Raw genomic sequence first — 15,288 nt, 5'->3', positions numbered from 1 at the left:
GGCTATCCTTCCAGACTGAATAAGTAGGGGTAGTGCTCATATTACTGTCTCATTGTAACTGGGCAGTGCCGAACGGGTTCTTCTTTCAGTCCATTTATTTGATTCAGAGCGAGAAAAATGAGGGAGATCGTTCATCTGCAAGCTGGACAATGCGGCAACCAGATTGGTGCCAAGGTAAGAAACGTAGAGTGTGTTTTAAATCGTTTAAAACGAAGAAAAATCTGATTTCACTCGATTTGGCGGTTCTGGAGCAGATAAGATGGTGTTCGTGAAGCTGGACCGCCATTCATTTGAGGCCTTGTTCTATTTTAGAAATCTGTTCTAGATTTAAATAACATTAGCTAGTTACGTTTGTATAGCGTTAGTAAATTTAATTTAGTGGTTTTGACGTTGGATAGGAATACTAGCTAAATATGATCAATGTTACCGGTATTTTAACGGATTAAGTGTTAACTACCATAGTACCTTAGACAGCAATGTATGCAATGTTAACGGTTTATGAGCGTTTATCAGTTTAACGTACTTAGCTAACGGTACAAATAGTAGGTCTTTCTGCGAAATTTATAAGAGAATTTGAGCAATTTTAGTCAACACTAACGTTATATTACCCTCTAGGTTACGTTCTTGTTTAAGGTGGATTTTTTTTTCCCTTTTTATTATTGATTTAAAATCAATGGATAACCGTGTCATTAGCTAAATGGTTATCCTGACTTTGCTTATATTAACCTAACGCTAACTAGGTTAACGTTACTGTTATATTTAAGGTGGACTTTTATTAATTCGTCACCAATGGATAACAGTATCATTCACTAGTTAAGCTAAATTTAAGCTGCATTTTTATGTGAGGTAAACTTTTTATTATTGATAAATTTTGATTTATTGATAAGTTTAGATAATAGATATTAGCTAGGATCTGGCTGGTTGGCTGCAGTCGAATAAAATAGATTTTTATCCAACGCTAGCTTAGCCAAGCTACATAAGCTAAGCTAACTAACTAGCATGTATCGTTTAAAAAATGCAACAAGTTGTTTTTCACCTCTGTGTTAAATAAAACTATTTTCTCGCTGATGAAACCGCCTTTATAACGTTATCTAACTTCAAAATGTGAAAAGGCTTTCTTTGAGCTTCTCCGTGGCTATTTTTGCTCTCAGGAAAGCGGCTTACTGTGAATGAAGTAATGGTGAAACAATGCGGGCGGGTTGCAGAAGGGTGTTGGCCCGCCGGCGGCAGCGGGCTGTTAGAACATGGCCGGTTGAATCTGGTTCAGCTAAGCTGGAAAAGGCGCTTCGCCGTATGACTAAACCAATACTCAGCGGAGGCTGTGCTGTAATCCTTTTTTCGACGTAAAAAGCGCATTTTTGAACACTGCCCTTTCACATATAGCCTCTGTTTTCGAGCTAGTGAACTTGACTTTGGAAAACCAGTCAGAGCCGGTGGGATAAAATGGCCCCAGTGACTTGGCAAACTCCATTTTGCAGTGCAGCGCCTCATGCCCTTACAGGCGGGGACTTGTTGAAAGATCTCCATTTATAAGGGGATTTTGGTTTCAAATCAGGCTAGAAAGCATTTGTATGCTTTCTTTTAAAGTTTTGAAGACACAATTATATCTATAGCTAGTTTAATTCTGTGTTAATCCGTTTTAATAGAAGCCGACACCAGCCATACCCGTTCTAACTCGAACTGGGTCTCTAACTAGGTTTGTTTATCCCGTGTAATTTTGCACAGAATTAGTCCGTTCATATGTAATCTTAGAAGTAGGTTATTTGGTTAGCTAATAGTTATATCAAAGCTGTTCACACTTAAAGGGTGATATTGTGTGTGATTGATATGTTGCCGTTTGTTCTACATAGCGTTAACTAATATCTCTAACTAGTATTAAAAAAAGACTGGTTTCTTCTGGAAACAATTACTATGGTTTTCTGGAATTGCCTTATTTTAATTAGGTTAAGGCTTACTCTGGTTATCGTAAGTTGGAATGAGAAAGATGCATAAATCTGATTTTATAGTAAATGTTCACATGATCACTGATTTAGTTTGTACTAGGAAACATGTTATAAATATCTGTAATCAATACTAGAAATGTTGACTAACGTGATTTTATTCATATTTCTGTCCTCAGTTCTGGGAAGTGATCAGTGATGAGCATGGTATTGACCCAACTGGCAGTTACCATGGCGACAGTGATCTTCAGCTGGACAGGATTAATGTCTACTACAATGAGGCCTCAGGTATGGGTACAATGATTACTTGTATTTAACTTTTCAAAAATACTATGCTTTTTATTAAATTATTGTTTTAACGTCTGAAATATTTTCCAGGTGGCAAGTATGTCCCCCGTGCTGTGCTGGTGGACTTGGAGCCAGGTACCATGGACTCTGTGAGGTCTGGACCTTTTGGTCAGATTTTCAGGCCCGACAACTTTGTCTTCGGTAATCTTTTTAAAATTATTCTAAAGTTGACTTTTTTTTTTTTTATCCACTGTACTTAAAATCTCACATGGACATCTCCAAACAGTCAAATAGGCTAATTTGAATGCCAGATATGCGTGTGGACAGATGTAGTTTTGTCCTGTGATCCTGCTTTGCATATAATGATATGAATGCTTCCTTTACAGGCCAGAGTGGTGCTGGTAATAACTGGGCTAAAGGCCACTACACAGAAGGAGCTGAGCTGGTGGACTCTGTTCTAGATGTGGTCCGCAAGGAGGCTGAAAGCTGCGACTGCCTGCAGGGCTTCCAGCTCACTCACTCCCTGGGTGGTGGCACTGGGTCTGGTATGGGCACCCTCCTTATCAGCAAGATCCGTGAGGAGTATCCAGACCGTATCATGAACACCTTCAGTGTTGTACCATCACCTAAAGTCTCTGACACAGTGGTGGAGCCATACAACGCCACGCTGTCTGTCCACCAGCTGGTAGAAAACACAGATGAGACGTACTGCATCGACAACGAAGCACTGTACGACATCTGCTTCCGCACACTCAAGCTCACAACACCCACATATGGTGATCTCAACCATCTCGTCTCTGCCACCATGAGCGGCGTCACCACCTGCCTGAGGTTCCCTGGTCAGCTCAATGCTGATCTGCGCAAACTGGCGGTGAACATGGTGCCGTTCCCCCGTCTGCACTTTTTCATGCCCGGCTTTGCCCCTCTGACCAGCAGAGGTAGCCAGCAGTACCGTGCCCTCACAGTTCCAGAGCTCACACAGCAAATGTTTGATGCCAAAAACATGATGGCTGCCTGCGATCCACGTCACGGTCGTTACCTTACCGTTGCAGCCGTCTTCCGTGGCCGCATGTCAATGAAGGAGGTGGACGAGCAGATGCTGAATGTGCAGAACAAGAACAGCAGCTACTTCGTTGAATGGATCCCCAACAACGTCAAGACTGCCGTCTGCGACATTCCACCCCGTGGCCTCAAGATGGCTGCCACCTTCATTGGCAACAGCACTGCAATCCAGGAGCTCTTCAAGCGCATCTCTGAGCAGTTCACAGCCATGTTCAGGCGCAAGGCTTTCCTGCATTGGTACACGGGCGAGGGCATGGATGAGATGGAATTCACAGAAGCAGAAAGCAACATGAATGACCTTGTGTCTGAGTACCAGCAGTACCAGGATGCTACTGCAGAGGAGGAAGGAGAGTTTGAGGAGGAGGGAGAGGAGGAGCTGGCTTAAATTGATTTGTCAGTCATATTTTTCCATGTTTTTCCTTTCAGAACTTTCCTTTTTTTTGTCACTCTCACTGTGTTCGTCACTTGCACTCTAAGATGTACCTTTGTAATATCAATAAAATATGCAGAAGATTAAGTCTTGAGTCAATGTATTTTTGTTATCCCAGTGTTTCCTTAATTTTGATCTTCTAGTCAAGTGATTTTAAGGTAATTTTAACTTTTCAAGCAAGGTTGTCATTTACAAACTCCTATAAATAAGTGAATATAAATAAAATTATATTTTATAAATAAAATTATATTTTATGTGATAAAATTATATGGTCTTAATTAAATACTTTCTCTTAATTCCCATTTCTGGTATAAGAACTATATGCACCCCCTTGCATTCCCAAAAAAAAAGAAATGGTGCCGTGTTGTCACTGGACAATGGCTCTAATGATTTTGAGATGTTTGTTAGATAAGTGATGGGCTAGATTTGGAAATTTAAAATTTCATGAATCATGTACACTACATGCAGTAGTGTGTAAATTAATGTTTACTACTTTTTGTGTTTAGATGCTGCTGCTGCCACATGCAGGGCCAGTAGGATCATGCCTAGTGGTCTGGTCAAATACTTTCAGAAATTGAGGTGAATGTGTGGACAGGGATGTAACTTAAACTTGCTACGGGAGTCAAGACACACAGTCTGCCCATATGGCACGTTTGATCTCAATTTGTGTACTCAGCTTCTGTTAGTATTGGGTTTGTAAGTCAGGCTAATTGTATTACGAGTGTTAATGGAAATTAAGAATCTGGCTCAGTAAAAAGAACAGTTGGTTTAAGTACCGTAATATTGCAATACCAATAACCCAAGAAAAACAATGTTCAAAATAATATACATTTATTTTGCAGTCATTACAATGCTCATATTGATCTCTTATTAGGAGTTTAACAGATTTCATTTATTCCAGTAGGGAGTTTGACTGAGTCAGAAGAAATGCTTCAATTTGCCAAGCCCATGCATGAGGAAGTGCTCTCATTGTACATTTCCCTTTAGCCCTTTCCTTTTATTCAAATGAACAAAGGGCTTATCTAAGCTCCTTTCCCCCCTGGTGTCCTTCAGCATGGCTGGGGTAAATGTAAGGAATGATACTAACTCACTGCTCTTCTTTTTAGTTAAGCTTTGATTAAAAGCACCTGGAGGACTCATCTATTTAAAAAAACAATAAGTGGGTAATGGAGATGTTTCTAATTAGGACTCTGTGGATTAAAATAAGAATAAATAAAGTAATTGAGTGTATTATAAAGATGTTATTTTATTTCCAAGAGTGGCTTAGAGTAGATCCAGGGATTGTCTGTCGGTGTTATGAGATCTTATTATTCAGCTGACCGGGATAAAGTTCAAACTGCTTCTCTGCCTCCTCACTGTATGAGTCACCTAAGAACAATAAGAAATAAAGTTAGATTAGATTATTATTAATAGCTAATTAGTTTTAGTCTAGCATTCAAATGTTTGTTACAGGAAAAACTCAGCTCAATCCAATTAACTGTTGTGTGTGTATTTGGATGGTATCATAGAAAGGCATTACCACACACAGTGGACAAATCAGTAGGTGTTAATGATTGTCAAAGGACAAAAGTCATGGGACACAACAATAGTTTTCAGTATGCCTGGTATTGAATGTGATTCATTTGATAAGTGATTTTTTTCTTGCTTAAATGGGACATGAAAATAATTATAGCATTTTTAAAAGAAAATAAGGGTTGTTACTGAACTCTGCACAGTGTTTAGAATTCTTCTCATTATGACTTACCTATATGGCATTTATGCAACCATATTCTATTGCCATCATATTTGCAGTTGCAGCGCATGGCATTATTGGTGAAGTCACTCTCAGCCACCTCAAAGTTGGGGTTCAGTACAACCTGAGACAAAGAGAATCAATGTATTTAAGAAGCAGATAAGAAAAAGAAACAGTATAAATCTAGGGTCAACCTGAGGGGAAGAAATAGCTAAATGAAACAAATCACAGTGTTCCGGATGAGTTTTAGGCTAATCTTAATCCTGAATCCACTAAATGCTCCCCTCCTTCCCTCCTTCTGTATATTCAAAGGTTCATTACAACAGAAAATCGCCTCAATCCTATTAGCTGGTCTGATCCCTAAATTCTAAAAGTTTGACTGTGCAGTTGCAATAGCATGTGTGGACCACAAGAGGACAGTCCATTTACACCATATTCAATACAACAGCTCATGCGAAATGTTTGTCAGTGGGGTCCTATGGGACCAAGTCTGGCGTAGTATTGTGGTTCAGCTCTATACATGTACTGTAGAAGCTTTAACAGCACTGAATGCAGTCTCTACACACTGAGATGGAGACTGGATTTACATAGTGAATGGGGGTGAACGTGTTTCAAAGTTTTAAAGTACATTCACCTGAAGGATGTAGTTTCCTGGTTTAACATCAGTGATGTCAATCCACTGGCAGTCAATGTCGTGTCTGTAAGTGTCCCAACAGCCGACCGTGATGCCCTGCTCGCCAAAGTTGGCACATTCGTATCGTTTTGAAATACCTGCTCCAAAGCAAAAGTAGCATTTTAAACACAGTTGTGAAAAGTATTTACATTCATTACTCAGGTAGAAGTATTTTTTTACTCAAGTAAAAGTACTGGTGTCAAAACTTATATAAAAGTATAAAAGTCTAGGCCATGCCACAGAGTCCTATAGTGCACTACCCCAAAACACATTTTTCTAAAAGCCATACAGACTATAATGTTATATTAAAATGTTAATGTTGATAAATTTGAGATGCACTAGGCTCCCTGTTTCAGCTGCATACATGCCTATTGTAAATGAATGCCTTTTACTACAGTGTAAATATATTTAAAAGAAGCTTAGTTGGGACCTTTGTCTCGAGTTTCTTGAGTCTCTGCCACGGTGCAACTTCATACTAGGCTACATATGTCTGCTATGTTCCTTCTGAAGTGTGGGTGGGGTGTGACGTGTGCAGGTGTAATGGATCGCAAATAAACCAATAGAGTGTCGGAATGGTATAAATGTTTATACCTCTTATCCAATCACAATCAGATTCACTCTATCTGGATGCAGTGATTTATCTGGATAGTCTTGCATAAATGATATCCACATAGGACTCAATAATTATTCCTGTCCCATGACCTGTGGCATGTCAGAACAATAATGTAACCTAGGCCTTACCTTCATGACAGTCTGTGTCCTCCAGACAGAAGCTGGCTTTATGACCATCAGCCACTTTAGTGCCGTTGAGATCTAGGAGGTCATAGTGGGTAAAAATGTCCATACTGTGATAGTGCCTGTAAAAAAAATCATACAGATGTTTATGTCCATTTTTAACAATCGTGATATTAGGATACAAGGCATTTAAAATTTGACTGACTGTAATGATGCACAGCACAACTAAACTCCAATATGTTAACCAGAAGGAATCAAAAATGAAAAACATTATTCTTGTGAAATTCAGTGTAGTAGGTGGGGAACTGAACCCATGGAGTAAACACTGCTCTCTTTCTCTTTCTCTTTCCCAGGCTGGAGGCAGAAGCTAGGCTCTGTTCGTCTCATGACTTCCAGCACACACACACCAGGTTTTCCCATTAAAATCTGCACAAAGCATAAATTCTGAGTGACCTAATGCGTGCTGGGAGACCTGAGTGGGTTTTGGAACAGATGTACTGGTCACCACACACTGCTTTAGGCCCAATCTGGGCTTATTCCTCTCATAGCAGCTCTTTCCAAAAGTAACAGATAGACAGACATTGAATAAGGTTCAGAGCACATAACCACATGGTCAAATCAGTGCAGCAGCTGGCACAAAAACAAGAGCTGTCTCTGTGGAAAATTACATTTACTACAGGAAAACTGCAGGAAAAGCAACACTGATGTGTAGCATAAGTCTGTATTAATACACTGGCATGACAAAAGTCATGGGATTGCAGTATGTGACTGATCATTAAATGTCACCTCAGTGGAAAAGTTGAGACCACCCATACCGGATCACAGATTTTGTGATTAGTGGTATAGAAAAGACTTTCACGATTCTGGTAGGAAAAGCATCCACATTCAATGCAGGAGTCCTCACAAACATCCCACAGGTCATAACACTCATCTTTGGCTTCCATAGAACATGGCAGAAATCATGGCGCATGATCAGTATTGAATTTATCAGTCTTTTTTCATCTGCTTGTCCCATTCTGAAACTGCATTCATGCACCCATGGTCCAATCCATGGAAACCATTCACATGAAACGTCTTCAGCATACCTGCACATGTCTTCTCTTTAAAGTAAGACAGGATTTAACTGTGACTAAGTAAGTGGAACCAGACAGACATACCCCTATATGAAGCTACTATAGGAGCAGAGGGCATATGGGTTCACTGGGTCATTTACTCTTTTCCCCAAATCTACCACTCAAATCCTAGCAACAGGCATTAGAAAATCTATAACTATGAATCTGCTACAAAAGTCAGATACAGTTAACAATCACAGTACTGAAATTGTATACAATTTGTAAACAATAGGAAAACATTGGCGATTTAAAGCTATAGAGAAGGCCTGTCACAAAAACTACATTATAAACTTATCGCACAATATTCGGATATGACCTCAGCGATTTTTGCCCATTTTTAACTTTTAAAAAACAGTAAATTAAATAAGCCAGGATGTCAGTTGTTTAAATATGGCAATGGTTTTATTTATTTGTTAAAACTAATTATTTTGGACTTTTATTTCTATATTACAATCACAATGTCTAAATATTCCTAATAAATGATAGTTTAGCTTTAAAAAAGTGGAACTGCATGATGATTTTGATGTAAAATGGGTTTTAAACAGCCTTACTATAGGCTTACTATTGTTCTCATCATGCTTGAGTTTCATTTGCTGGTTGCCAGATGCCCTCTGTAGTAAGTCAAGGAGAAACCCCATGCATTTACCTATGGCACTCATGCCACACCCAGGAGTGGCGACCCAGCCGGGGCCTGAAGTCGGCTCGTCCAACGTTATGTATCTCAGAAGAGAAGCGAAGGAGCCGGCGGTGCCCATACGGCCAGTTGGCTCTGACAGCAGATTTAGACAGACAGTTCTCTTCTGCTGCACAATACAGCAAATGGAGGGGCCGGTCCTCAATATACACACTCTTCTCTACCAGAGGAGCATTCAGAACCAGGTCCGACGCCGCTGAGGGATTGGAACAGGAGAAGATGAAGTGAATGTGTGTTTGATAAAAGCAACAGAATAACTGCATTGCGTAATCTAATCTAATTACTTCATCTGTGTCCTTCTCTGTCCTCTACTGTTTCATGTATTTTAAGAAAAAAAAATACTGAATGTTGTTTATTACATTGAAAGTAAAAATGAACTGCTCAAGCTTTCAAAAGTTTCTTACATTTACTTACTTACCTTAATTTTATGGCAGACAGTATGAACACAAGACATTAATTTTTTTGTGTCTGTTAAGGCTTCAGTTTTAAGTAGCATTTGTACATTGTAAATCACTTTAGTAAATCTTAGTAAATCACTTTTCCCATGTGGTATTTCTAGATGAATTGCCATTTAAGAGATTAATGATCATGGGTGTTCAACTTAGGCTCGCATATGTACAAATCAAATACAGCTGACCAGACAAAACATTATATATCTTTGGTTCATACTGTCTACAATCAAATAAAAGTAAGTAAAAGTAGATGTGAGAAACGCTGTGCTCTTGTGTTTGCATTTTCCTTAGTATCCCAAGTTGTGACTGGTCAGTGTGTGTTACTCACAGTCTGAACAGATAACTCCAGCAGAAAACTGAGCTCCCGCCCTCTTACAGCTGACTATATGATGGTGCTGACAGTCACTCAGAGTCATCTCATCTCCTCGACACTTCACCCCACTCATCACCATCTCAGTCACATTACTGCTGTCCCAGTACCATGTTTCCTTAACAACACAGAGAGAACAGGGAAAAACAAAGATTAGAGTTTTATCCATGATATGAGAGAAGTCTCCAGATAGAGAGACAAAACCACTAGGAGAATTTCACAGGGCTTGATTCCAGGGTTAAGTTTAAATGTCTAGTTTTGAGCAATTTGAGGAGAGCTAAAGGACATTGCTGCTGAGCAAGTTTTACATTTTGTCGTAAATGATCACGCTTACTGAGCTATTTGTTTTACATAATATACTCTTAGACTGCGTGTTTGTGTTTTTGTTAGTACAGAGACATGATTCTTCATTGACTGTTTGGCTATAGCACCTTAGCTGCTTTTCCACTGCAGGGCTAAATAGTTACTAAAGCTGTATTGTACTTTCCCACATCAGAGAAAACCATTAGACTGGTTACGATTTCTTTATCCATATGCTGTGTTTAGGACCAGAAAGTGAACAGCGTCTTGTAATAGTTCTGAGACAATTGCTGTTGGTGGATGTGTCTCGTGTCACATTCCTGCCATGATATCACAGAGTTAGCAAGTTAGCATGCTAACTTTCAAATCGGAGCATACTGACTAATAAATGCAAACTGGAGAACTGTGAGACGTCATGACAGCTACAGGTCTTGTCTAAAATCACTACTGCAGTATTAGCATGCTGGCTACAGAGCCTCATCCCATATTACTACTACACCTTTAGCATGCCATACTGGCCTTGTCTAACATTGTTATCCTGGCTTTAGCATGATAGTGACTGCTTCCAGCCTACCGTGGTGTTAGGAAGGCCCAGATAGCCAATCTACTTTATTAAGCCCTCCCAACAAACAGTTTTGTTGCCACCAAGTGTGTAAAAGTCCTTATGGGCAAGTCATGTCAGTATGTGGCCATCTTTTAGGGTTGCCAGCGTTTTAAAAATAAAATAAGGAACACAAAAGCTTGTTATCCAAGTATATATTTATAGTGCTGAAAACTATTTTTCATTGGCATTCATTTTGTTTCTTTAAAATGATGTTATGTAATAACAAAAGTTTGGGAGAAGGACCACGCCCGAACTCTACATTCTAACTCCACCCCATATCAATCAACCGTCCTATAAATACCTCCCCTAACTAACTATCTCTCGTGACGAAAGTTCGCAACCCACCTCCTCCCCAACAACCCCCTTTTTCTACTCTTCCACTTCTTATTAAATAAAAAGGGGGGATATAACTGCACGCTTCTTCAAGCACGCAGTTCAGAACTCCAGCCCAAATTTCCCTGAGTTCCCTCCCCTTTTTCCTTCTTCTTTCTCTACTTCTTTAGGCGTGGTCCGCACTTAGCAAACAGTGAAAAACAGCTTATGTTTGGAATATAACCACATATTTTAAAAGGGAGAATGCAAAAAAGGTTCTCTACAACAAAACAACTAGAAATAATCATGTGTGTAATATATGTGAATGTATATTATCATCATAGTCTCTGTATTATCCAAACTCGAAACCAAGAAACAGAACACAGTGCGCTGAATTAGTTGATTTTTTTTTTTACATTTTAAGTATTAAATTAATTTCGAACCACATGTATCACCCGGCTTAATAGTTAATTTTAAAAAATACGGGACAAAACGCATACTGGATTTATTCAATACGGAGCGCGATTGGACGATTCCATGTATTATGGGACAGTTGGCAACCCTACCATCTTTACCACGCGGCCAGGCAGTCATGCAAGTCCAGTCTCCTCTCTGTTTAAATAGGGAGAGATCAAAATTCTGGAAACTGAAGGTCAAATTATTGTTTCATAAAGTATAATTTAAATCACTGACAAAACCTGATAAATCATTATGTAGTGATTGTAGTGTTTGACTCAGCAAAATATAATAATTGATTTTTTTTGGCTTGTACTGGCTACCACACTTGCACAGATCAGCACAATCAGCAAGCTGAATTTTATTTGTAAAGAGGCATTACAAGAACAGCATTACGAGAAATCTCTTTCATATTGCAGTCAGTGGTTGGTCTTCTCAGTAAAAAACATTTGTGATTACAGTTAAATAACTACACTGAGAACCCTGCATACAGTGGCATTATTTATCTACAATCTCACATCATTAGTGTTTATATTGTATTGCATTTACTTGCGGTAATCTACTCTACTGATTACAGTAGTCCTCTTACTTACTGTGACCGCATGCAGAGCATAGTTGAGGCCTAGCTGTTTGCAGGCCACCATGGCTTCTCTAGTGGTCCATCCATCACTGCACAGTGTGCCCCATCTGGACCCAATCAGAAACTCCAGTCTGCCCTCATAATCCGTTCTGCCCCCGACCATACGGATCTGCACACAGACCCCCACTACAAGGGCTAAGCATGCACGCTATCTACTTATCTATCTCAGGGTCAGACAGATTGTCTAGAATGTTTAGCTCTATCTTAGTGAAACTGAACCAGATATTCCATGTTAATGGCTACTTGGTTCAGGTGTGTTAGGAGCTGTGATTAGATTGATTAGACAGCATGGACAATTGTAAAATATCACAATGTCTCCCATTTCAAAAGTCAGAAGTTAGCAACCACCTAAATGTATGTACAGCATAGATACAGTATTTATGTCTATAATGTTACATACATTCTGAATTTGCTCAAAAGTATTATACATAACTAGTAATGAATGATGAAATCAATTTAACACCAAACATCTAACGCCTAGATATAGATAGAGTGGTTCCTAGCTCTAGACTACAGACTGTTGGTTAATTGGGGCAGTTGTGTCTCAGTGGTTAGAGCATTGCATGATTGGTGACAGGGTTGAGGGTTTGATACCCAGGTTTGCTACGCTCTCACTGTTGTATGAACCTAATATATATCACATTTTGTCTGATCAACTTCATTTCATTTAATATACATAAATTCCTGTAATTCAGGCCTGTAGTATAGCCCTATGTTTATCACATTCAGACGTGGTGTCTACTTTTTTGGACTCCCAATACATCTGAGAGGGACCCCCACACAATGGAAATGTGGATGTCAAAAGAAAAGGACCATCCAGACTGTTATCAGCAACAGCTAGTTCAAAAGCCCGGGTATGCCATGGAATTGAGCCATCTGTACAATGCAGAAAAGTAAATTGAAATCTTAGATGACTAGAAATCCTAGGACGTCCATTTTTTAGCAAGACAATGCAAATCTACATGCTACACACATGGTTTTAAAAATAACCCAGTTTTGAAAAGACAACAATGACCCCAGGTAACATCTAGTACCCTTTTCTTAGTCTTGGTAACATTACAAAATGGTAAATGCTTTACCATACCAATTATTGGAATGTGTTTTTGGTCTCAAATGCTCTAAAACATGACATATCTTGGGTTCATACTGTCTAAAATGGAAAATAAATAAATACAGTACCAGCTTTTCGGATGTTTTAAAGGTAGTGGCTGCTAATTCAAAGTGTCAGCTTGACAGGTTTAATAACAATCTTTCTTCCAGTGTAGCTTAACAGATTGTTTCACAAATTGCAAATGTCTGGCCTTGAAAATAGCAATTTAAGTAAACAAAAGCAAATCTGTATTTATATCTTACAGGTGATTCTGAGTCATTTCTGAGATTGCAAAGCAGACTGCTCCTCCTGTTCCTGGAACTCTAACCCAACTTTAAAACATTTTTCATGGCTCTACAACTCATGCGTACACTTATTAATTATTGCCCAGCAGCTGTTTGATTAAATTGTCGTATACATCCTTCTCAGCAGTGTATTTGTGCATCGCACAGAATGCCATGCTCATTGAAATCCAGCTCTCAACAGAGATCAGTTTAAACCTTAATCCAACACATCTGATCCTGCTTACCAAGATCCGCAAGTTCTTCTGAACATTAGAGCCAGGTGTGTTAGATTAGGGTTGGAACGAAACTCTACTGAGCAGCTGAGCAGGGCACCGCTGGTGTAATACTCTTAGGCTGGGAGTTCTCTTACGCTGAGGCCGCTGCTAGCATGTCCCAGCCCCAGCTGCCTGCAGGCCACCATGGCCTCCCGAGAGGTCCAGCCGTCCCCACAGATCAGACCCCACTGCTCTAAACTACTGGCATTAGGGGCCAGGAGCTCCACGCGCCCCTCCAACTGCGTACGACCCCCCGTCAGTCGGATCTGAGATGGTGTTAGAGAAGAGCAGCGAAGAGCAGAGAAAAGCAAAAGGTCAAAATGAAGTCAAACATGTCTTGACTTTGAAGCAGAAGGTAAGAGTAGTTCAGCTGTATTTGTTCAGAGCTGTTCAGTATATGCTGGTATTCAACATGCCACCTTATATCATCATTACATTCACACATTCACACCAGTTTCATGGAGCATTATTTTTTATGCCAAAGAGTGCATTAAACATAACAGTATTGGCATGCTATAGGCCTATACAGGGTACCTGTTTCAACAGGCTTTAAAATTCATTAATTTGAACTACTACTAGACAAACTGCTACTCTGAACAGCCCAGAACAAACTATTTTTAGACTATTGTCAGATGTTAAATTATAACTATTACATTATTAAACAGTACATGGCTCTGTACTATAAGCCTGTTTAATAATAACATAAATGTATAATTTATGAATTGACAAGGAACACATCGTCGCTGTCCTATGAAAAACACTTATCTCTATTTTTGTAGATTTTTAGTTTACTACATAACTTGAACCGACAAACTGTCCCTTATACTGTGCACACATTTCTTGATGAACGCACCAATAGAAACTCTTCAAAAGGACCTGAAATAAACTCTTTTTACATTGACTTCCATTGAAAGTTTACAAGGTCTTTTCTCTCTCCTCTAAAGTTGCTGTTTTGGAGATAAGTGTTTTTCATTGGACAGCGACGACATACACTATATGGACAAAACTACTGGGACATCTTCTTATTCTCACACAAGCTTATGTCGTTGTCGTTGTACTATATTTAGGAGCATTGCTTTGAGGATTTGATTGCATTCACCATCAACAGAATTAATGAGGTCAATATATTGATCAGGATAATCACCACCCCATTCCATCTCCAACTTCCCACTTATCCCAAAAGAATTGGAGTCCTATTCTACTGGCAAAACGTTTCTCTAAAGGAACTGGAACAAGCTGTGAAAGTGCATTTGCACATCTGTCAGCAATCGGCACAACTTGAAGTAGCTCAATGCATTCATTAGAAGGAGTGTCCACAATAATTTGAACATATAGTGTATAGGGTTTTAAGTGGGATACGTATTTTAAGGACTATAAGGCACAGCGTATTATAAGGCGCAGGCTGCATGTTAATCTACACAGATTTCTCTCCTGAAAACTGTTTATCTGTGTGAGTAAAGTGCTTTAGTTCACTTACAGTAAGCTTAGATTTCCAGTATTTTAGTGCAGCAGCGCTAGCCTCAGTTAGCAGCACATAGCACTAGTAAATGCCACCTGACAGTGGTACACTGAGGAACACTGAATGATCTGGTAAGCCAGGGTGTTCTGGTAAGCTAGCGGTTCACCCCACATAGCTTGTTTTAACATGGTAAATGTACACTACAGTGCAATATACTCATCTCGGAACAGCTAAGATCTAGCACTGTGGTTAGCGGCTAATGCTAGTATTGCTTGAGTCTCTGTGATTGTGAAACTTCACTGAAACTCCTATATAATGCTGGACTTCAGCAGAGTGGATTTACTGCTTTTTACAACCTGACTGGTAGAATGCGTACATGA

At 39.4% G+C, this 15,288-nt stretch overlaps 2 protein-coding genes across 3 annotated transcripts in view; one reads left to right on the top strand and one right to left on the bottom strand.

Annotated features, from left to right (window-relative positions):
* Positions 1-14: 14 nt before the first annotated feature.
* Positions 15-3,807, top strand: tubb4b (tubulin, beta 4B class IVb). The gene is made up of 4 exons (XM_007247448.4): positions 15-174; positions 2,120-2,228; positions 2,319-2,429; positions 2,615-3,807. Exons 1-4 carry the CDS (start codon positions 118-120, stop codon positions 3,673-3,675), a joined length of 1,338 nt encoding a protein of 445 aa, XP_007247510.1. The 5' UTR covers positions 15-117; the 3' UTR covers positions 3,676-3,807.
* Positions 3,808-4,534: 727 nt separating this feature from the next.
* The window catches only part of loxl3a (lysyl oxidase-like 3a), a 33,270-nt gene continuing 22,516 nt past the window's right edge, over positions 4,535-15,288 (bottom strand). The window contains exons 8-15 of one of the 2 annotated variants that reach the window (XM_007247450.4): positions 13,545-13,715; positions 11,754-11,909; positions 9,447-9,606; positions 8,619-8,862; positions 6,867-6,982; positions 6,087-6,223; positions 5,465-5,576; positions 4,535-5,088 (exon numbers count right to left, since the gene is read on the bottom strand). In XM_007247450.4, the coding sequence (XP_007247512.3) occupies positions 5,015-5,088; positions 5,465-5,576; positions 6,087-6,223; positions 6,867-6,982; positions 8,619-8,862; positions 9,447-9,606; positions 11,754-11,909; positions 13,545-13,715 (1,170 nt within the window). In that variant the 3' untranslated portion in view covers positions 4,535-5,014. The remainder of the gene's footprint in view (positions 5,089-5,464; positions 5,577-6,086; positions 6,224-6,866; positions 6,983-8,618; positions 8,863-9,446; positions 9,607-11,753; positions 11,910-13,544; positions 13,716-15,288) is intronic. The other variant, XM_007247449.4, reaches the window with a different exon arrangement.

Source organism: Astyanax mexicanus, chromosome 10 (genome assembly GCF_023375975.1).
Source record: "Astyanax mexicanus isolate ESR-SI-001 chromosome 10, AstMex3_surface, whole genome shotgun sequence".
Taxonomy (NCBI): Eukaryota; Metazoa; Chordata; class Actinopteri; order Characiformes; family Acestrorhamphidae; genus Astyanax; species Astyanax mexicanus.
The sequence above is the reverse complement of the archived record's forward strand: the minus strand, read 5'-3'. Positions and strand labels throughout refer to the sequence as shown.

Coding starts and splice junctions, on each gene's coding strand:
- tubb4b (XM_007247448.4), top strand. CDS start 118: ATGAGGGAGATCGTTCATCTGCAAGCTGGACAATGCGGCAACCAGATT. Junction 2,229..2,318: donor CTACTACAATGAGGCCTCAG/GTATGGGTACAA, acceptor AATATTTTCCAG/GTGGCAAGTATGTCCCCCGT. Junction 2,430..2,614: donor GCCCGACAACTTTGTCTTCG/GTAATCTTTTTA, acceptor CTTCCTTTACAG/GCCAGAGTGGTGCTGGTAAT.